At 44.5% G+C, this 22,939-nt stretch overlaps 1 protein-coding gene across 6 annotated transcripts in view; it reads right to left on the bottom strand.

Moving 5' to 3' along the window:
- GHR (growth hormone receptor) overlaps positions 1-22,939 on the bottom strand; it is a 253,214-nt gene that overhangs the window by 57,947 nt on the left and 172,328 nt on the right. For all 6 annotated transcript variants that reach the window (XM_060190997.1, XM_060190996.1, XM_060190994.1 and 3 more), the window contains exon 3: positions 4,772-4,837. In XM_060190997.1, the coding sequence (XP_060046980.1) occupies positions 4,772-4,837 (66 nt within the window). The remainder of the gene's footprint in view (positions 1-4,771; positions 4,838-22,939) is intronic.

The following is a 22,939-nucleotide window of genomic DNA, read 5'->3' as shown; positions in this document are numbered from 1 at the left end:
ATAATAAAAAAGAAAGCACAGAAGTAGTTAAGCATGATGTACAGGCTAAAGTAAACAAGATCAAGGGCACAGTGCTATACCAGTCTATTCTCTTTTCAACAATGTTAACAGCTAAATAAAGGCTCATAGTTTATCATCTGAAATACAAACAAACAAATAAATAAAGTCAGGACACACTTATAAACTGAAGTCTATTTTTTTCTCAATATACAAATGTCCATTGTAAAAACCGTTCACCACAAGTAGGGGCTTGTGTAGTCAAGAATATTTCTGGAGTGACGGATCCAGGCCTTCTCCACAGAGAGAGGCTTCTGTGTTCAGAAAGCAGGACTGCCCTGAGAGCAGTGATCATGGAGCTTGGTTTTGAAGTTGAAAAACTAAGCCGTAACAGAATGCAGACTGGAAGAAATCAAAGGTCACAACCAACTTCAGGATCTTCAACTTCACAGAGCCTCTAAAGACTGTTTACTACCCACTGGAGTCACTCAGGGCGAAAGAATGTTTGTGTTGGACTTTCTGCTTGAAAAATGCGTGTCATGCTTTGGAAGCGAATTCATGGTAGGGATCTGAGTATAGCGCGTACACAGGCACACTGAAGTTTTAGGGAAACACTTCATCGCTATTCTCAGATTTGTCACCATTTGTTCACTTATTTCTAGAGAACCACAGCCATATATTTCTAACCACCACTCTTCTTGCTTGGTTTCTGTAGAAACAGATGGCCTTGCTATCTGTTTACAGCAGGAATGGGCTACAGAGAGTGGCAGATGTGCTCCCGTCTTCCCGCTACTGCTAAGTCTGACTGTACGGACAGAGAACGGCCCTCCTGCAAACTCAGTGGTAAATGTATACTTGCCACTAATTATGGGAGTAGAAGAAAGATAAAAAAGTTAAGTCCTGGGGCCAGGTGGTGGCGCACCTGGCTGAGCACATGTCACAATGCACAGACTCAGGTTCAAGCCCCCAGTCTCCACCTGCAAGGGGAAAGCTTTGTGAGTGGTGAAGCAGGGCTGCAGCTGTCTGTCTCTCTCCCTTTCTATCACCCCATATCCCTCTTGATATCTGGCTGGCTCTATCCAAGAAAGAAAGAAAGAAAGAAAGAGAGAAAGAAAGAAAGAAAGAGAGAAAGAAAGAAAGAATGAAAGAAGGAAAGAAAGAAAGGAGGAAAGAAAGAAAGAAAGAAAGGAAGGAAGAAAATTTGAGTCCTAATATATATACATTTAATTTTTTTATATTTATTTATTTATTTATTCCCTTTTGTTGTCCTTGTTTTATTGTTGTAGTTATTATTGATGTCGTCATTGTTGGATAGGACGGAGAGAGGAGGGGAAGCAGAGGGAGGGAGAGAAAGACAGACACCTGCAGACCTGCTTCACCGCCTGTGAAGTGACTCCCCTGCAGGTGGGGAGCCGGGGGCTCGAACCGGGATCTTTATGCCGGTCCTTGCGCATAGCGCCACGTGCACTTAACCCGCTGTGCTACCGCCAGACCCCCCCAATATAAATATTTGAAGGACTCCTTATCCCCCAGTAGCTGCATGTGAAAGCATAAGTGTGCATAGGGGCATAGTGAAGTACGTGGGCGCAATGGCAGCGTCAGCTGGGTATTCCGGGCTGGGAGAGAGGCACTGCTAAGTCCCTGCTCTGAGGTACGTGGGCGCGGCTGTGTGCACTTCCGGTTCTCTGTGTCATCCGCAGTCTAGCTAGCTTATCTACGGACTGGTGCAAAGCACAGCACTGACACTACCTTTTCCATCCTCTTGATAGTCTTATGAAATATTTGGCAAAGCTCCCCCCCCCAGTACTTCTATTTCTTTTTATATAAAGTTCATAATTCTACCTGCCTTTCTCCAACTTTAAGGAAACAAGAAAGGGGAAAAGGGCCCCTTGGATGCTTGGCATTGTCTGGAGATTAGAGCCATCTGGGAGTCAGGAAGGGCTGACCACAAGTTTGGATCCAAGAGCGAGCTAACATAAACACTGTTTCCTCATGAGGCCATAATAATCTGTGTTTACACAGGGAGTCCTGTCTAAACTGTAGACTGGCTAGAAGGTAATGTTAGCTGCGGTGTCAGAACACCAACTTAATGCTGCCCTCTCATGCTTGTTCAGGGCTCAAGGCCTTGAGTGGGACAAATACAGGCTGCACATTCTCTGTGATACCATCCCCACAGAGATGGTTCTGCACACTGAGCTAAGTCGAGTTGCAGTGTCGACCTTACAGTCGAAAACATTGGATAACAAGATGTTTAACACCCAGAGGGGTCTAAAGATGAGGAGGGTTGTAAAGAGTCTGTGGGCTGGCAGAAATGACGCGTGAATGACATCTGCTGAAAATAGCACCAATGCTCCCTTTGATCCCCCTCCCAGGGGATGGTGAGTACATCTCACATTAGAAATCTCTGCCGCAGAGAAGCAATGCCAGAAGCCAGACCTCCCACCTTCTGTACCCCATGATGACCCTGGGTCCATGCTTCCAGAGGGATAGAGAAAAAGAGACCTTCCAGAGGAGGGGAAGAGGTACAGAACTCTGCCGATGGGAACTGTACAGAATTATACCCCTCTTATTCTAAGTCTTGTCGATCATTATTGAGTCAATATTAAAAAATGAAATCAACTGATGAAAAAAATCCCATCCCTAGAATTTAATTAGAAATACTCATGAAGGCAGAGATGAGGATTTTTAAGGTCATATATGGGATTGTTTTAATTATGTCACTTTATTAAAATATACCTTAATGAATATGAAAAGAATATCTACTTTGGTTTGGTGCTGCAAATATATTAATAAGGATATAAGATATTGATCATGTCAACGTATGTATACAGTTCAATTGTCAAGTCCATCGATCTTAAAAATTAATTCATTGTCCTTTTTGGCTTCATACGTCTGTCTCATGTGCTTAGCTGTTGATAAATACTCTAACATGTATCAAATTTAGAAGATCCATAAAAATGTGAACTTTGTCTTAACACCTGACAGAATGGATTTACACAGCTGACACAACACACTGAGAACTGTGCCTAGTACCAACATTCCATCCAAATGTGAGGGGAACGCTAAGATGGAGGCAGAGACAAAGCCTCATGGGAGAACAAGGGTCTGAACTCAAGAGAAGCGTCTCCACAGAGCTGATGTTGGAGTTCAACCTTAGGTATAAAGAAAACATATCAGAGGGCAAAAGGAGCCTGTACCAGAGGTGTATTTACGGAGAATTTGTGTGAAGCATAAGGGTGCCGGGCTAGCTTCGCGGGCAGGAGAGAGAGACGCCCAGGGACTCCTGGCTGAGTGGTACGCAGTTCAGTCTTTATTCATGTGGAACGCAGCGCAATCTAAGCTATCTCTAATCACAATCCTGTCCTTATATATCCTGAGGCGGAAGTGTCAGGTCCGAAGAGGATGTATGTAGGATAGGGGGTGGGGAGAAGGAAAAAGTGTGCAAAACAGTGAGGATTAAACCAATGCCCTGGAGGCAGGGTGGTGCTTAGTGAACAGTGGTTATGTAAACAGAATACAGTGTTAAGCAGGGGGGATTAAACCAATGAAACAGAAGGGGTCTTAGAAGCAGACCAACATAAGGGAATTTGGTTGAAGAGATAAGTTTAACATCTGTCAATATAATCTTACTCAATTAATTAATTTCACTACTACCATCACCTGTCTGTGTCCCCATCCCCACCCCTGTAGATAACCACTATAGTTCTCCCACAGTCTTGAAAATAGATTGGCTTTTTTTTTCTACCTGCTTCACTACTTGTGAAGTGACCCCCTTGCAGGTGGGGAGCAGGGGGCCTGGAACCGACATTTTGTTTCCTCATAGTTGTATATTTAATTCATTCATATCCCCCACATAAAGGAAGCCATTCTGTAGCTGCCCTTCACTTCCTGACTGGCTTCACTGAGCATCATCTTCTCTGGTTCCATCCACTTTACCCCAAAGGACACGACATCACCCCTTTTGACTGCTGCATAGTACTCTGCTGAGTTTCTGTCCCATAACTTTTGTAATCAGTCATCTGTTGAGGGACATTTTAGTTGTTTCCAAATAAAGCTGCTGTGAACATGGGGGTACAAACGTCCCCTCAAATCAGTGTTATTACATTCGGGGGGGTATATTCCCAGTAGTGGAACTGCTGCGTCCCATGGCATTTCTACTTGTATTGAGAATTATTCATACTGTTATCAATATAATCTCTAGGCAAAGATACATATTAACATAATGACAGTGTAATACAGAAGTTGTAAGGATTAAAAAAAAAACAAAAAACAAGAGTCAGGTTCAATAAACTAATTGTCAGTCCACAATAAATTATTTCTTCATCTCCTTATCATTTTGACCATATGCAAAACCTCTTAGGAAAAGAGAACCAGAGATGTGAAGATGCAGCAAAATAAAATTTGAAAAGAAAAAAAAATCTTTCTTATGTATTTTTTTAAAGAAACTCTTTGTAAAAAAAAAAAATTACACTTTATTCCTTCTTGTGCTTGATTGGACAGAGAGAAATTGACAGGTGAGGGGAAAATAGAGATGGTGAGAGAAAGAGCCACCTGCAGACCTGCTTCACACTTGTGAAGTTTCCCCTGCAGGTGGGTCCTGGGGGATTGAACCGGGTTCCCTGCACATGGTAATGTGTGTGCTCAACTCAGTGCACCACCACCTGACCCCTTCCTTCTGTATTCAGTGAGTCAACAGACAAAAACCCCAATAGACTGAGTTATTGTAAAAGATAGATAATATCAATCAAGGCAGAAAAATGACTAAAATTCTTACTTGTGTGGAGAGCTGGATTAAGTCTTTGTAGGTGCTGGGATGCTCTGCTTAGTACAGCTGGTATGACTTCAACAAAAGAAAAGAACAAAACCTTCAGTTAGCACTGATACAACAATACACTTACTTTCAAATCACAATACAACCTCCTGTCAATCTCCTCCCTCCTTTCTCCCAACTCTGTTTCTTGTCTTCCTTTCACTTATTTTTATTTAGTTGTATTAATGAAACGTCTCGTCACCCAATCTGGTCCCCTACGCCTACACTGAACTTCTCTGTTCCAGACTCTTGGAAACAGAGCTGGCAGTCAGCTGAGGTCAAGAACAGACACCTCATCACAGACCCCTGCGAGCGTCCACCCGGCTTTGACCTAGCACGTTATGACTGGGCCCTCCTCAATCGCTATCGAACAGGCCATGGCCGGTGCGCCGCTATGTTCCATCGCTGGGGGGCCAGAGACGACCTGAACTGCCCCTGCGGCTACAGACAGACTATGACCCACATAGTCAACGACTGCCACCTCTCCAGATTCAAAGGAGGTCTCGAAACTTTACATCAGGCTCAACCTGACTGGCTACGGAAGAAGGGCAAATGCTAGAAGAAGAATGAAACAGAGATACACAGAGAAATAATTCAGAAAGAGAGAGACCAGAGCACTGCTCAGCCCTGGTTTATGATGGAGCTAGGGATGTAAGCCAGGACTTTAGAGCCTTAGGCAGGAGCCTTTCTGCATAACCACTAAGCAGACTCCCCAGTCCTCATTCAGTTTTAAATGAAAGTTGCACCTGCCCTCTAGAAGACTTACAAATAGCAGAGGAAACAAGACCCTCTGGTCCACATCATCTTTGGCCTCGAAGTCAGGAAGCATGCAAAATGCCTTCTTAGATCATTTGAGTCTAAATTTCAAGATAATTCCCTCCATTCCCCTCCCCTCCACTTCCTTTCCTTTCTTTCTTTTTTCTGCCTCCAGGGCGCTTTGCAGGCACTAGGAATCCACTGCTCCTGGAGGTCATCTCCCCCACCCCTTTTATTGGAGAGGACAGAGAGAAACTGAAACGGGGAGGAGGAGTTAAATAAACTGAGAGAGAAGGACAAGCACCTGCAGACCTGCTTCACTACTTGTGAAGCGTTCCCCCTGCAGGTGGGGATCCAGGGGCTGGAACCTGGATCCTTACTCAGGTCCTTGCGCTTAGCACTATATGTGCATATGTGCTTGATCAGGTGTGCCACTGCCTGGCTCCCATAAACTTCTTTAAAAATGGCACAGAAACAGTTCAGTCAGAAGAATTTATTCTTAGATATAAACATGTTAGCAACCCTGGGAAGTGGCGGAAACTTGTGTGAGTTAGACAATGGGTCACCGGTTTATTACAAAAGTCGTTTGAGTACATACAGGCTGGGGGATGGATGGACCTGCCAACGCCCATGTCCAGCAGAGAAGCAATGACAGAAGCCAGAACTCCCACCTTCTGCTCCCCATAAAGATCTTTGGTCCATACTCCCAGAGGGATAAAGAACAGGGTAGTGTACACGGGGCTGATAACTCTTATAATACTGTAAAAATGTCATTCCAGTCTCTCCTTGCTTCTTGGGTTTGTGTTGAGAGGTCTGGTGAGAGCTCCATGGTTTAGCCTCTGTATGTCAGCTTCTCCCTTCTCCTTGCAGTCCACAGTATTTCTTTCTTTTCTTTGCTTCTGGAAAGAGTGACTGTTGTGTTTCTTAAAGTGGGCTGTTTGGAGTTCAGTAATTTTGATTTCTGCTCAGGCTCCTCTATCTCTGTATTTTGACCATTGCCCAGGTGTGGAAAGTTTTTTGCAATGATTTCTTTGAATATGTCCCCCATTCCTTTCTCCTTCTTTTCACCCTAGACATCTCAATTATTTTCAATTTTTTTCTTTTGATGGAGTCTGCTAGTTCAGAGAATTGCTTATTTTTTGGTGAACCTTTCTTCTTCAACTGATCTGTACTTTGAGAGTGTGGTGGTTTTATCTTCCAGTTCTATTATTCTGTCTTCAAGCTGGCTTACTCTGGATATAAGGCCTCTTATATTGGCTTCTGTGCTGTTAAAGATTTCCTTTATTTCCAATATTTACTTTTGGAGTTTTTTGTGTGTGTGAAATTCTTAGCTTTCTGATGGAAGAGAGCTCTGTTTTCCCTTAATTTCCATTTGTATGCTATGATCAGAGTCCTGAATCACTTTCATAAGAAACTTCCTGAATTCAATCCCATACATCTATTCCAAATGTTTATGATCCTGCCCCCTCCCCCTAGTTTCTGCTGTTCAGCTGGCAAGTGGTGCTGTGGTTGTATTGTTTATAGGTGGTGTTGGTGTGGTGGGGGCCAGGGGGTGCTAGGGAGTTGTTCCTGTTACTCATGTCTGGTTAGGGTAAGCCTAAGGGTGTTTCAATATGGCTCTGCCTGCTTTCCAAGGCTACATTCCAGGTTAGTGTGGGTGTTGCTGTTTGTGGCCTGAGACCAAGCTGTCTGCCATTTTCAGACTATTCTGGCCTCTTGCCACCTTGCTCTGGAGTCTTACTTTGCTCTGCGTTCTTGGGTGTCCCTGTATTTCTGCCTTCCAGTTGCTCAGTGTCTGTGCTTAAGGTGGCTCCAGCAGCTTTTCCCTGCAACTGGAATCTCTTAATCTCTTGGAATTTGAGCCACTTCTGCCCCAGGACACTCTCCTTCCCCTGCCACCATCCTCAAACTCTGCAGGCTGTGCTGTGAGATTTCCGCTGTTCGTTCTTTCTTTCTTTCTTTCTTTCTTTCTTTCTTTCTTTCTTTCTTTTCTTTCTTTCTTTCTTTCTTTCTTTTTTTAACTGCTTTTGTCTGGTTTCCACCCAGGCAGGGGTGGTCTTTCAGAAGTTGTTGCTCCTTGGTCACGTCCCAGAACTCCTAATTTAATTTTTTATTTTATAGGATAGAGAGAAATTAAGAGGGGGAGGGGAGAGAGAGAGAGAGAGAGAGAGAGACTTGCACTACTGCTTCACTGATTGTGAAATGTCCCCCCTGCAGGTGGGGAGCAGGGGCTTGAACCTTTATACACTTGAGATAACGTGTGTGTTCAGTCAGCTGCAACACTACCTAGCTCCCATCCTCTTTTCTTAACAAGTATTAAAAGGAGCAGCTTCAATCAATTCTGGGACTCAGAGGGCACATTTTCCTTTCCCATACTTCTCCGTAAGCCCTCCATTTTCCTTTGCATCAGTGACAAGAACAGAGAAATACCCTGCTTTTCATTATCGGGGGCAGCAGTGGTGTCAACACTAGGTAACAGGCAGTAAGTCAGCGCTCTTGTCATGTGATGGGGGGTGGGGGGGGGGGAGAACCATGACTACGCCAAAAGGAGAGAGAATCACAGGCAGGTTGTTCTGGATCATGGCCAGTCCCAAACAGACCTGTGGGCAGAGGGCTGAAACTACCAGCGACCAAGAGACTTTTGAAAGTTAGAGTGAGACTTGGGGAGAAGTTATCTCTTCTCTTATAATGTTGTCTGTGACGCATTCAATACCTGCAAATTCACTCATTAAAGCAAAAAGGTCAGTCTAATTGAATAAAGTCCAAGGGGCAGCTGTTGACACCTCTTCCCAGCTCTGGGGATAATGTCAATCATAAAACGTGGCCAATATATCATAGCTCTTTTTCAGCCAGCAGGTTCCAGATGCTACCATAATGCCAACTTGACTTGCCCAGGGCAGACAACCCCACCACTGTGTCCTGGAGCCTCACCTCCCCAGATTCCTGCTCCACTAGGGAAAGAGAGAGACAGGTTGAGAGTATGGATCCACCTGCCAACCCCCGTATTCAGCGGGGAAGCAATTACAGAAGCCAGACCTTTCATCTTGTGCACCCCACAATGATCCTGGGCCCATACTCCTAGAGGGCTAAAGAATAAGAAAGTTTCCAAGGGAGGGGATGGGATAGGGAGATCTGGTGGTGGAATTGAACCCCTTCTTATCCTATGGTCTTGTCAATATTTCCATTTAATAAATAAAATGAACACATTAATAATATATAGAAGGACCTAGTGGGGGTTGAAGTGTTATGTGCAAAACTGAGAAATGTTATGCATGTACAAACTACTATATTTACTGTTGACTGTAAAACATTAATCCCCCCTGTGGTCCGGGAGGTGGCTCAGTGATAAGACTTTGGACTCTCAAGCATGAGGTCCTGAGTTCGATCCCCAGCAGCACATGTGCCAGAGTGATGTCTGGTTCTTTCTCTCTCCTCCTATCTTTCTTATTAATAAATAAATAAAATCTTTAAAAAAAAAAGAAGGAAAGCAAATATAAAAAAAATTAATCCCCCAACAAAGAAATAAAAAAGAAACAAACAAAGAAACAAAGATAATATAACAGTTTCTTGATGGTGGCTCACCAGTAGAGTATGTACAAGGTCCCTGTTTAAGCCTTTAGACCCCATCTGCAGGGGGTAAGCTTCACGAACGGTGCAGGGGTCTCTCTTCTCTCTTCCTCTGTCTCTCCCCTTTTTAAATTTTTTTTTATTTTTTAAATATTTATTTTATTTATTTATTCCCTTTTGTTGCTCTTATTGTTTTATATTGTTGTCGTCATTGTTGGATAGGACAGAGAGAAATGGAGAGAGGAGGGGAAGACAGAGAGGGGGGAGAGAAAGACAGACACCTGCAGACCTGCTTCACCGCCTGTGAAGCGACTCCCCTGCAGGTGGGGAGCCGGGGTTCGAACCGGGATCCTGACGCCGGTCCCTTGTGCTTTGCGCCACCTGCGCTTCACCCGCTGCGCTATAGCCCGACTCCCAGTCTCTCCCCTTTTATAAAAAAAAGTAAGAGAGAGAAAGAGAGAAAGAGGAAGAGAGGAAGGAAGGAAAACAGAAAGGAGAAGAAATAGTTGCTGGGGTTGGGGGTGGAGTCATACAGGCATGAAGCCCAAGGGGGTCAAAAAAGAGTAAAAATGTCACCTGGATGGATGTATTCACTGGGCTTTGGTTACAGCAGCTCCTTGTCTTTCCATATCTAGGTGTGTGGTACTTGCTCTCATTTCCTAGGCTGACAGGGTAACAGGGACTCTGCAGTTCTGGGAATCGCCTATCTCTCAGGTTCCCATTTCTTGTGACTAAGCAGCATTTCAGAAGCCCGAGGTGTCAAGGCGTCCTAAGGAAGCGTGTCTTCACTTCTCCAGGCAAACAGGCTGGTTCGGGCTCCTGTCACTTTGCTTCTTGTTCCTAACTAAGTTCTACTCATCCATTTCCATGTCACGTTTTTGAATAAGTACATGTCCCCTGGGAAGCAGTTATCCGAGATAAGCAGAAAGGGTCTTCAGTAACTATTGCAGTGTGTGAGCACGAACAATGGGCCAGACACCGTCCTGGGTGTTGGAGGCCGAACAGTGAAGAGAGCAGGTGCCTTTCTTGCTTTCTGGGCTCATATGAGCGTGAACATTCTGAGACTGCAGGAGTCCAGATTTTGCACCATCTAGCAGGTTAGAGAAGAAACCTGCTTACTAGGTTAGGCTCCATGGAAGGGGTCAGCCATGAGTTGGGACAGCTACTGCCGTCAGGCCTGTCCGGCTATGGTGGGTCCTTCCCGGCTATGATGGGTCCTTCCCAATTGATTTTTTTTTTTACCATAATAGCTAGAAATTGGGGTGGTGTGAAATTGATCATTAAATTATTTGATGTTTGATTTCTTTGGTCTAGGCTTAGACTGTACACAATCTGGGTGACAGATAAAAATCAGAGGACCATTTATTTAAAACATATTTATTAATCATCTAACATCCACCCCCCCTTGCCTCCAGGGTTATTTCTTGGGCTTGGTGCCAGCACTACAAGTCCCTGCTCCTGGCGGCCGGCTTCCCTTTCCTTTATTTTCCTTCCTTTCCCTCCTTCCTTCCTTCCTCCCTCCCTACTTCATTTTTATTTAACAGGACAGAGAGAAATTGAAAGGGAAAAGGGAAATAAAGAAGGAGAAAGACACCCACAGATCTGCTTCATTGCTCATGAAGCATCCTCCCTGAATGCGGGGAGCAGGGGATTGAACCTGGGTCCTTGCACATGGTGCCATATGTGCTTAACCAGGTGTTAACACACGGACCCCTTATCATGCATTCTCTTTATTCCTCTACCGGGATGCTGAGACCCAGACCAGTGTATCTGGCAGCCACCTGGCACACCTGATTCTAATCTTTGCTCACTGGGATCACTCTCCTTGCTTTCTCCAGAGGGGGAAATAGTCACACTCCTATCCACACAGTGAGGTCAGTAAATCTGCAAGTGACGGCCAGTCAGACAGTTCACCTGGGAGGGGACCTGCTTTGCCACGTGTACAACCCAGTTTAGAGCCAGGTTCCCATCATCCCACTGGAAGCTCTGGTGCTGTGGTGTCTCTCCTTCTTTCCCTCTGCTTCTCTGTATTTGTCTCTGTCTTTATTTATTTTTTTATTGAATAGACAGCCAGAAATTGAGAAGGTTGCGGGTGATAGAGAAGGAAAGAGACAGAGAGACCTGCAATACTGCTTCACCCGTCGCACAGCTTTCCCACTTGCAATGCGGGTGGGGACTGGGGACTAGAATCCAGATCCTTGCGAACTGCAACATGTGCGCTTAACCAGGTGCGGCACCACCCGGCCCCTTTACATGTCTTTTTCCTACATACTTCACATCTGATACTTAGCCCCTATGTCATGCCTGGAATTATTGGCCTTGCGTGGGTCTCCGTTCTTCTTTCCTCCATCAGATCACAAGGCCCTTGAAAGCAGGAGGCATATAAACCTGTTCTAACACTGCAGCCAGTAGGCTCCCGAGAAACAACGGTCGTATTATGGGACTCTCTTTCTGATTACTATCAACCACGGGAAAGGTTGATTAGTTAACAAACAGCCTTAGTGAAAGGTCATGAACCTTGATGATACGGATCTGCCCGTCAGTCTTACTTGTGCACAGTAAAAGGCCCACAAAAAACTGCCACGGTCCCTCTCAGAAACTGGACTCAAATTTTAGATTCATTTTGGGAAGGTCGGTTCTGGAAGGAAATTATTGGAACTCTGCTTTGCGGCTATCGGCTCCAAAAATTTTCATCTTGCCATGGAAAATGGAAGCCCTACCCCTCTCCCCCAAATGAGTGGAGGTGGACAAGGTGACAATATACCGTCGACATAAACCTCGGCAGGAAGGAGGCTGAGGCATATTTTCTGAAGTTTGTCTTTTTCCTTGTGCCTTCTGTAACTCTTGGCTCTAGTGAGAAATAAACTTTACAGTGCCAAACCTTAACGCCGAGCCTTTTATTAGGATTTTCAAAGTAGAAAGTCAGAGTAAGAATCAAGTGAGTACCTCCTATCACACACCCTCAAGTTGGCAATAGGAAGGAATGCCGAGTACGCAGATTAATTATTTCTACTACTTTTTTTTTTTTTTTTTCCTGGAAGGAGCTGTCTTTACAGTCTGGATTATAAATACAGTCTCCTTGTTTGCATTTTATCTCATGCGAGAATGATAAGACAGTGGGGAAAACCAAAAATCTTACTGCTAACCCATACATGGCCGCTGCTCTGGATGGACAGACGCCCTACACAGTGTATCTTTGTGTCATGCTGAAGGGGCCCCTGCCCATAGGTTCTCTGGCAGGACGTGGACACTGTATGGCTTTAAATGTTCCCTGATTGAATGTGGGAAAAGCAGTGCCTAGCCAAGTTCTGAACAGGGTTTTGATTGTGCTCAAGCCAGGCCGTGAGGAGGGAGGGAGAGGGACAGGACTCCCATACAGCTTCTGCTCTGCTCCGTTGTCTGGTAGATGTGACTTAAAACAACGAGCCGAGAAGGAAGGGCCTGCAGAGCTCACGCGGATGGTACCCACTCTGTCACGCACAGGGTCTGAGCTGGAGACGCACTCCCACTGCGCTGGGGGAAACTCCAGTGCTGTGCTACCTCTCTCCCTCTCTGCTTCTGTCTCTTTCTCTTTCTGGCTGAAAAAGCTGGAGCAGAGCCGTGAAATCCCTGTGATGATGACAAACAAACAAACGAGAAAGACACCTCTGGGTGTCTTTGAAAACAAAGAAAGATCTGGGATTTCATAGTTCAAGTTTAGGTCTGCAAAACACACACACACACACACACTCTCTCTCTCTCTTTACATTATTTACATTTAATGGCTTTTCTACGTGAAGCTAATGCATCTGAAAAACAATTAAAATAATGTGTATAAATATTTAGATGTTAAGTAAATTTTGTCTGCCATTAGCTCCTTACCCCAAACTAGAAAATCTGAATCATCTAATACCTTTGTAACGGAAAGAATATGTAGGGGGAAAGATCTTTAGAGACCAGAAATGGTTGGGTCAGCAACATCACTTCAAATGAAAAGCACAATGGGACATTGCCATATCTAAAGGATAATAAACCAACAGCGAACTGGGAAATAGTTCACCTGGTGGATTTCGTGCTTTACCATGTATGAGGCTCAAGAGTTCGAGTCCCAGGTCACTGCGTGGGAGCACCATGCAACGGGGGAAGTTTGCATCCTGCCAAAGGAAGTGGTGGTGATGGGGCTGTGAGTATCTCTCCTCTCTCTTCCTGTCTGTCTCTCACCCTCTATCTATGAAAAAAGAAAGAAAAGATTCTGCCTACAGCGGTGTGTGTGTGTGTGTGTGTGATTGTGTGTGTGTGAGTGAGTGAGTGTGTGTGTGTGAGTGTGTGTGTGTGTGTGTGTGAGTGTGTGTGTGTGTGAGTGTGTGTGTGTGTGTGAGTGAGTGTGTGTGAGTGTGTGAGTGAGTGTGTGTGTGTGAGTGTGTGTGTGAGTGTGTGTGTGAGTGTTTGTGAGTGAGTGTGTGTGAGTGTGTGTGTGAGTGTGTGTGAGTGTGTGTGTGTGTGTGAGTGTGTGTGTGAGTGTGTGTGAGTGTGTGTGTGAGTGTGTGTGAGTGAGTGTGTGTGTGTGAGTGAGTGTGTGAGTGAGTGTGTGTGTGTGAGTGTGTGTGTGAGTGTGAGTGTGTGTGTGTGAGTGTGTGTGAGTGTGTGAGTGTGTGTGTGAGTGTGTGAGTGTGTGTGTGAGTGTGTGTGTGTGTGTGAGTGTGTGAGTGAGTGTGTGTGAGTGTGTGAGTGTGTGTGTGAGTGTGTGTGTGTGAGTGTGTGTGTGAGTGTGTGAGTGTGTGTGAGTGTGTGTGAGTGTGTGTGAGTGAGTGTGTGTGTGTGTGTGTGTGTGTGTGAGTGAGTGTGTGTGTGTGTGTGTGTGTATGTGTGTGTGTGTGTGTGTGTGTGTTTTGTTTTTTGCCTCCAGGGTTATCACTGGGGTTCAGTCCACTGCTCCTGGAGGCTATTTTTTCCCTTTTGTTGCCCATGTTGTTTTATCATTGTTGTGATTATTATTGTTGTTATTGATGATGTCATCATTGTTGGATAGGGCAGAGGGAAATGGAGAGAGATGGGGAAGACAGAGAAGGGGAGAGAAAGAGAGACACCTGCAGACCTGCTTCACCACCTGTGAAGCGACCCCCCTACAGGTGGGGAGCCGGGGGATCGAACCGGGATCCTTATGCCTGTCCTTGCACTTAACCCGCTGTGCTATGACCTGAGCTCCCTTTGGGTGGTTTTTATAGTTATATTTCCAGAAACCTGGGCCCCACTCCTCCTGCATATTAAAAACCCGGTTTGAATGCACAGCTGTTCCCACTTGCTGGCTGCTTCACCTTTTGAGCCACTTCAGCTGCCACCTGACTCTCCTTGTGCACTAAGCGGGTCCTTGCCGGATTCTCCGGTCACTTTGAATTTCTGACTTTATGTAACCCTTTAGATGGCTTTGGAAAAGAAGCTTTTCGCTAGCGTCCATTGGTTTTCCTTTTACCCCAACTAGCCTTTCTTTTTGGGTCTTGTCAGTGAGAGTCTCTTCCTTTACTTTGCCCCTGAGATTGTGGGGTCACAGGATCTTTTATTTCCCCAGCTGTCTTCTTTTACTCCTCCTTCTTTTTCCTTATTGGAAGAAGATATCCATCTCATCTCATAACCTTTGCTATCATCTATCTCTTGTTGGTTCCAACTTTCTCTCTTCAGCCTGAGCTTCTACTGAGCCCCAGACACTACTCACTTCTTTGGCATCTTTACTAGATGTCAAAAAGGCATTTCAACCTTAACACGAGTCTTGAGTAACCTCTGAAGAAACCTGTTTCTTTTCAGATCCATAATATCTCTGTAAACAATATCATCATTCATCCTGGTATTGAAGCCAACAACACAGTAGTCCTTGTTTCTTTATTTCCCCAACTCCTAGGCCCTCATTTAGCCCACCACCAAGTCATGTTAGTTCCGTACCGGTCAATTCGCTTTTTTTTTTTTTTTTTTAATGTTTTTATCCTTCACTTCTAATTCCAATTAGTATTTTAAAAAATATTTATTTATTCCCTTTTGTTGCCCTTGTTGTTTTGTTGTTGTAGTCACTATTGGTGTTGTTGTTGTTGGATAGGACAGAGAGAAATAGACAGAGGAGGGGAAGACAGAAAGGGGGAGAGAAAGATAGACACCTGCAGACCTGCTTCACCACCTGTGAAGCGACCCCCCTGAAGGTGGGGAGCGGGGGCTTGAACAGGGATCCTCATGCCGGTCCTTGCGCTTTGTGCCACCTGCACTTAACCCACTGCACTACCACCCAACTCCCATCACTTCTATCTCCTTTGCTAGTTGACAGTCCACATTCCCAACATCTGAGCAGTTTTTCTTTTCTTTTTAAATTTTATTTATAAAAAGGAAACACTGACAAGACCACAGGATAAGAGGGGTACAGCTCCACACAATTCCCACCACCAGAACTCTGTATCCCATCCCCTCCCTTGATAGCTTTCCTATTCTTTATCCCTCTGGGGTATGGACAGTTTCTTAATGGTTCTTCCCATTTCCACATTTGGCTCCATTCAACTAACTACTGAAACATCCACCAGGGCTGTCTTTTTATTTATTTTTCTTAACAAATCCACACCCATCCATTTAGTTGCTATATGCACTACCTGGTATTGAAAATTCTATGCTTTCTTTTAAAAGGAGACTTCATTTATTCTGTATGAGAGGGAGAGAGTTTACCTGAAATAGTATGACAGAGAGAAACTACAGCACAGCTTTGGTACTTGTGGTCCTAGGGGTCAAACTAGGAACCTCAGTCATAAAAGTCCAAATAGGTGAACTATTTCCCTAGCTATAGGGTCATTTTTAAAAAAAGCATAAGTCAATCATGTCATATAGCATTTTCCAGTGGTTTCCCACATAATCAGAATCCAATGTAACCTCCTTTATAATGGTCACCTACAGCCCTGTGCAAGAAACATGGTGGAGTGTCTACCAAGAAGACAGCCTCAACCGCAGATAGACTTTGTTCACTTTGTCGTCACTCATTCCCAAGCAGCTCTCATCACCCCAGAGAAGCTCATCCCAACACTCTGCTGAAGCTCAGGGAAGAGGGTGGGGTCCAAGGGGAGCCCAGACAATGAAAGGGAAGTAAAGCATTAAGGATGACATGCCGGGCTAGCTTCGCAGACGGGAGAGAGATGACCAGGGACTCATGGCTGAGCTGGGAACGCAGTTCAATCTTTACTGACGGGGATGCAGTTCAACAATCTAATCTAATCTAATCTTTCCTCATTCGAAAGTCCTGTCTTTTATGTCTCCTGAAGCAGAAGTGTCAGGAAGAGGAAGTACCCTAGGATAGGGGATGGGTAGAAGGAAAAAGCGGGTGAACCGGTGGGGATTAAATCAACGAAAACAATGATTATGTAAATAGACCACAGCCTCAAGCAATGTAACAGATGGGGGTCTTAGAAGCAGAATTTAGAAGCAGACCAACCATGACATAATCTTGCTTCATCTGTTTCACCCAGGACATAAGATGAGTTTGATACACCGATGGGAGTGAACACAAGAAGGCATTTGCACAAGAAATTCGGAGTGAGGGCCAGGTGTGCACTGGCTGAGAACACACAGTATTAAAGGACCCGAGTGAGGCCCAGGTTTGAGCCCCCACCTGCAAAGCAGGTCTGCAGGTGTTTGTCTTTCTCTATCTCACCCTCCACTCTCAATTTCTCTCTGTCCTAGCCAATAAAATGGAAACCATGGCAGCTAGAAGCAGTGGATTCATAGTGCCAGCACCAAGCCCCAACAATAGCCTTGGAGGCAAAAAGGGGCGGGGGAGAGACTCACTGCAGCTGATTAAAGTCTATTCCACTTCCGGTTTCCTAATTCTTATTTAGGCCAATCTGAATCGCGCTTCCTGCACTTGCTCCTGGTCATAGCTGACTGATACAGACATGCCAGAGGCTCTTGCTTTTCTTCTTTACATATATACTAACCTACCACTCCCACCACCAAATCCTTTCTTTCTTCTTACACCAACGTTGCCATTACTGCTGTCTTCCTTAAAGACAGAGGCAGATGTGGGAGATTGAGATAGACAGATAGATAGACAGACAGACAGATGGATGATAGAGAATTCACTAAAGGTTCCTTCAAGGCAGTAGGAGCTGGACTCAAACTTGGGTAGCAGAGTGGTATCCAAGAAAGGCGCTTTGCCTGCTCATGCCAATGTCTTCTTAACGTTATGTCCCAGATCTGCAGACCTGAAACTTGCCAGATTTGTCCGGTCTCAACTCTTGCTGTTCCAAGCACACAGATGATCTTTGTGTGGCTGACTTAGTCTCAGTTAAAATGCTATTTTCCGAAGTACATTTCTCTGACGGAGTGACCTAACAGACACACCACTGCTAAGACAGCAAGGAAATCCATCTCTGAGAAGACAGCAGCAGGCTCCATTTTCTTAGTATCTTTTCTTGTTACACGGAGTTCTCTTGTTCAAATGCTTGCATTCTAGTATATTGTGTCTCCATTAACATAGAAGATCTATGAAAAAGCAAGAATCTCCTTTTCAGAATCTTAAGTTTCCATCTTTCCCTTCCCTCCTCAAGCAGAACCTTAAATTCTCTGGAGAAGGGCTCCCTTTCTTACACTCACCCTTTATAACTGGCTCCATTCTAGTGACTTCTGGCATTTCACCTTTCCCCTTGAATTGGCACTCAGGAAATATCTGCTGAGTGGATGGATACATGCATGTATGCATGTGTGAAGCCTTGGGATATGTAATAATGGGGATCTTATCTGCTTTCTACTTGTTAACTTATCTGCAATAGATTTCAGGGCTGAAGGCTACGCGTTCTGAATAATAGATACTTTCCTGGGAACCTGGTGACAAGTCTATAAATTACCAACAAATAACTGGATGCTAGTTATTTGCTGAGATGACCATTAAATGCTGGTAAAGCAGGCAGAATCTTTGAATGCAAATAGCTGGCAACCCTACCCCAGTACGGAAAGAAAGAAACAGGCTGGGGGGGTGGATCCACCTGCCAACGCCCATGTCCAATGGAGAAGCCATTGCAGAAGCCAGACCTCCCACCTTCTGCATCCCATAAAGAATTTTGGTCCAGACTCCCAGAGGAGAAGAAATGATAGGGGGAAGATGATCAGAGGGCTCTGAACTCCAACTCCATCAGGACCCAGAGAGAGAAGAAGAAAAATGGAAAGGTAATTAGTAAGTAGTCATAGGTGTAGGTGTGACTTAGAAAGCAAGGAAAGAGTGAGTCACGGGGAAAAAGGGCAAATATATATATATATAGATACAGACTGAGAGTTATAGAAATAATAGTCAATTTATATCTGTGACTGCAGTTTCCAATGGAGGGAATGGGGATGCATAGCTTTGGCAGTGGGAACAGTGCAAAATTATACCCCTGTGACATCATAATTTTGTAAATCAATATTAAGTCACTAATAAAATTAACATAAACAAAAAATGAATAGCTGACAATCTACAGAGTAGCTTCTATCCTTTCTCTCTCCCAGCAAGGACAACACCACTATTTTCTTAGCTTCTTGGACTTAAATTTTTAGACCTGCCTGTGACTCCTCCCTTTCTTACTTCTTGTCAGAACACGCAATTGGCTCTTTCTTTCCTTGACATGTTTCTTAAGGTTTCTCCCTGCTTCTCTTTCTCACATTCCACTTCCCTAATGAAGCCTCATTTCTTCACCCATGTCTCATGCCAAAGACTTCTGTTATTTCTGCCCTGAGCAGAGACTCGAGCCCACTGTTTGTGCTCATGCTGAATTAATCTTCCTGAAATACCATTTCCATTCGGTCATACGCTTTCTATAGACTCAAATGGCACCCCCGCCCCTGCTGGAACAAGTCCAAATTCTCCAGCCCGACATTCTTTTTTTTACTGCTACAAGTACTTTCTCACAATTTGCTAATGTAAACAATGCTTCCGATAAGACAGCACCCTGCTATCACCGACTGGCTCTCTCCTTTCTGTTCTCTTAACCTTTTTCTCTGGATTCTCTTCTGTTCAAAGTTCCTATCCTTCCCTTCAAAACAAAATGGACAACTTTCTAGAGAATCATTCCCTTTCTCAGAACCTCCCTTGAAAATGAGATCTATTCTGACAAATTTTGATATTTCAACTTTTCCCTTGAACTAGAAACTGGCATTGACCATCATCAGGATATCTCTCTCCCACTATCTCCTTAACTTTTTAATCTTTCTAATATTTGATAGGATAGACAGAAATTGAGAAGGGAGGGGGGAAGTAAAGAGGGAGGGAGAGAAAAAGAGAAAGAGAGGGAGAGACAGAGACGCCTTTGAAAGACTTCTTCAGTGCTTATAAAGCTGCTCCCTGCTGGTGGTTTCTAGGGGTTTGAACCAAGGTCCGTATGCGTGGTAATGTGTATGTTCATCCGAGTGTCCCAACACTCAGCCCACCCTCCTTTTTCTCTCTTGAAACACTGCCCAAGTCTGGCATATGGCAGTGCAGGAGACTGAACCAGGGACTCTGGAATCCCGGCCACAAGATTCTCATTGCGTAACCATCATGCTGTCTTCTCTAACCCCATCAGATAGTTTTCATTAAAGGATTGCTGAGAGGGCTGGGAAGGTAGCTCAGTCAGTAGAGTGCAATGAGCTGAACGCAAAAGTTCCAGGCTTAATTCCAGCAGCACACACAGCAGTGTGACATTCTGGCACTTCTCTCTGTTTCACCCCAAAGAAACACTGCTGAAATGTAACACGGAATGAAAACCAGATATATAGTGGCTGCCAATAGGATGGTCTTTCCTCTGGAAAATGCCAGCCTAAGCACCTGCTATAAAATGAGTAGCTTAACAGTGCTTCAGGGCAGTAATCAGAGACCCAAAAATCTGTCTTAAAGGTCATATTATGAACTATCTGAAACACTTATTTCTAATAATTAGAAGCTATCAAAATATTCTCATAAATAATTTACATTGTTCCCTTTTTTTTTTGGTGAATACTCACAGTGAATAGAAACCACCAGGTAGAATAAAAAATACTAAAATTTAAAGTCACATAATTTTCATCAATTACAGCTCACTCAATAAGCTCGATCTTCATCTTTCTACTTCTAAAGTACAGTTCTAATGGAAGTGATCTCTGTGTTTAGAGTTTAACCACAATGCTTATTATCTGCGAGTGGAAGGATGGATAAAACAAGTAAATAAAGCAGGTAGATGCTATATTCATATTATCTGGACATGCCTTCCCTCAACATTTTTTAAGCAGCCGGTTTATTGCTGGGGTTCAGTGTTCACCATTCCCAGTGGACATTTATTTTCCCTTCTTTTTTCTTATAGTGACAGAGAGAAACAGAGAGGCAGAGAAAGAGAGACATCTGCAACACTGCTCTATAACTCATAAAGCTCCCACCCTGCAGGTGGGGACTAGGGGTTTGAACATGGGTCCCTGCACATGGTGATGCATGTTCTCTACTGAGCAGAGCATCACCTAGATCCACACCTATTTTTATAATAAAAAAATACTGAGGTTGCCAACATATTATACATGATCATTTCCATCAACTCATTTACAGTCAGCATTGCCTGAGTGCCTATCTTTTTCTTTTTTAAAAATTAATTTATTTTTGCCTCTAGGGTTATCATGGGGCTCGGTGCCAGCACTATGAACCCACCAATCCTGGAGGCCATTTTTCCCATTTTGTTGCCTTTGTTGTAGTTGTCATTGTTGTTATAGCTGTTGTTGTTGTTGGATAGGACAGGGAGAAATCAAGAGAGGAGGGGAAGACAGAGAGGAGAAGAGAAAGATAAGACACCTGCAGACCTGCTTCACTGCTTGTGAAGTGACTCCCCTCCCCCCCCCCCCGCACACACACAGGCGGGGAGCTGGGGGCTCGAACCGGGATCTTTATGCTGGTCCTTGCACCTTGCACCATGTGTGCTTAACCCACTGTGCTACCGCCCGGCTCCCATGCCTAGCTTTTTTCTAAGATTTTTGTGTGCTACGGTAGAACCGATAAATCTGTGATTACTGACCTGAGAAGCTGTCAGGGAGAACAATGAACAAACAAGATACATGGTACATGCATGTGAAGTTCAGAATGAGGAAGTGGCACAGTCAGGAGCAGAAGTGATGGGTCTGTATCAAAAGCTTATAGATGGAGGATGCAGACGGAGAAGCAGGTGAGAGAAAGCATGACCTAGAACAGTAACTGGCAAGAACAGCCTGCAAGGGCATCGCAAGAAACAGTGCAGAAGCCCAAGTTACTCCACTGCAAGGAAAATCATAAGCAGGTACAAATATCTAAGAGTTTGACGTCAACACCCAAACCAGCTGAGACTGCCCACAAATTTAAGAGACTTCTCAGTTGCTGATGGACAACTGATAAGACTTTGGAATTTAGCCCAGAGGGGGGAAAATGGTAAAAATTCGAACTGTTTGGACAGCATTTTCATACACTGCCATCTAGCTGATGTGACAGGTGTCCAGCTTCCAAATCTCCAACTTGGAGACCCAGCTGAAGTTCCAGCTTGATGATCCTACTGTCTTCAGTCCTTGTGCATCTAGAATAAATGAGCCGTAAACCTCATTTATTCTGCTTCTGTGCTTTCTAGCTGATGCGACTTGAGACCAGTGTATTTTCTTTGTGTGCTATTGAGTGCACAAAACTCAACCATACTGTGTCTCTAATTCTTGTGCAACAGCTAGTGAGAGACAGGTCTGGGCATGATGGGACATGTGACTGGGCGGCGAGAGAGAGCGGGGACAATCTGGACATTCAGTGTGACACAGGATGGCCTGAGAACACAGACCTGAAGCCTCTGGCACTTGGAACCACTAGAATCCTTGACTTAGTGCATGGTGGGACAAAGGACTGTTTTTTGGGAGCTGGGCTCTTTAGCCAAATGCCTGAGGATTAGGGAATCTTGGGAGCTCTAGCTGCGGCCCCTGGAATGACCCCTGAGAATTCTGAGATCATAGTCTCGATTGCCCCTACTTGTTTAGAAGACCTTGAAAAACAAGGCTTTCTCCACAAAACTTGCCTCTCCAGATGTCCTGCCCCGTCGTCTCCTAAGGACCACTTGTTGGCTTCCCTCCTTGACGAGAAGGCAACTTTCTTTAGCACTCCTCTTCCCATTGTGCTAAGATACATAAGCGACCGTAACTTTGCAGTAGCTAAATCTTCAAACCAAGAAGGGTCCCAACATTAAAATATTATAACCACCAGTTAAATGTCCGCAGGCCCCTGCAAAGTAGGCTATGCTCAATGTCCTTTTCCTCCTCGTGTTGGGAAAGAAATAGAAACTTCAGGGGGGTGGGTGGTGGCACACCTGGTTAAGTTCACGTTACAATGTGCAAGGACCAGGTTTCAGGCTCCCTGCTTCCACCTGCAGGGAGTGGTGAAGCAGGGCTGCAGGTGTTTTTCTGTCTCTCTCCCTCTCTATTGCCCCCTTCCTCTCGATTTCTGGCTGTCTCTATCCAATAAATAAAGAAAGATTAAAAAATTTAAAAAAAGAAGAAACTGTCAGACAAGTGCTTAGTAATCTGGTTTGAAGAATAAAGACAATCTGTTCTGAAACACGGCTGGTCTGGTGAAAGATAGAGAAGACGCAGATCTGTCTACCTGGCAGTACGTATTTGCACTTTGCAGAAACGCTGGGTCAAAAAGCCTCTGGACAGATGAACTATGGTGGCTACCACTGGGGGTGTGCGGACTTTGGTGGTGGGTGGGGTGCAGAACCATACCCCTGTTATCACTATCAAATCATTAATAAAGAGCCTCTGGACGAAAACTAAAAAAAAAAAACGTAAACTTCTGTTGTTCAGCTCTGTGGCTTGATATCAAACATGTGTTTGATATCA

The sequence above is a fragment of the Erinaceus europaeus genome, chromosome 5 (genome assembly GCF_950295315.1).
Source record: "Erinaceus europaeus chromosome 5, mEriEur2.1, whole genome shotgun sequence".
NCBI lineage: Eukaryota > Metazoa > Chordata > Mammalia > Eulipotyphla > Erinaceidae > Erinaceus > Erinaceus europaeus.
This window is presented reverse-complemented; position numbering and strand designations above follow the sequence as displayed.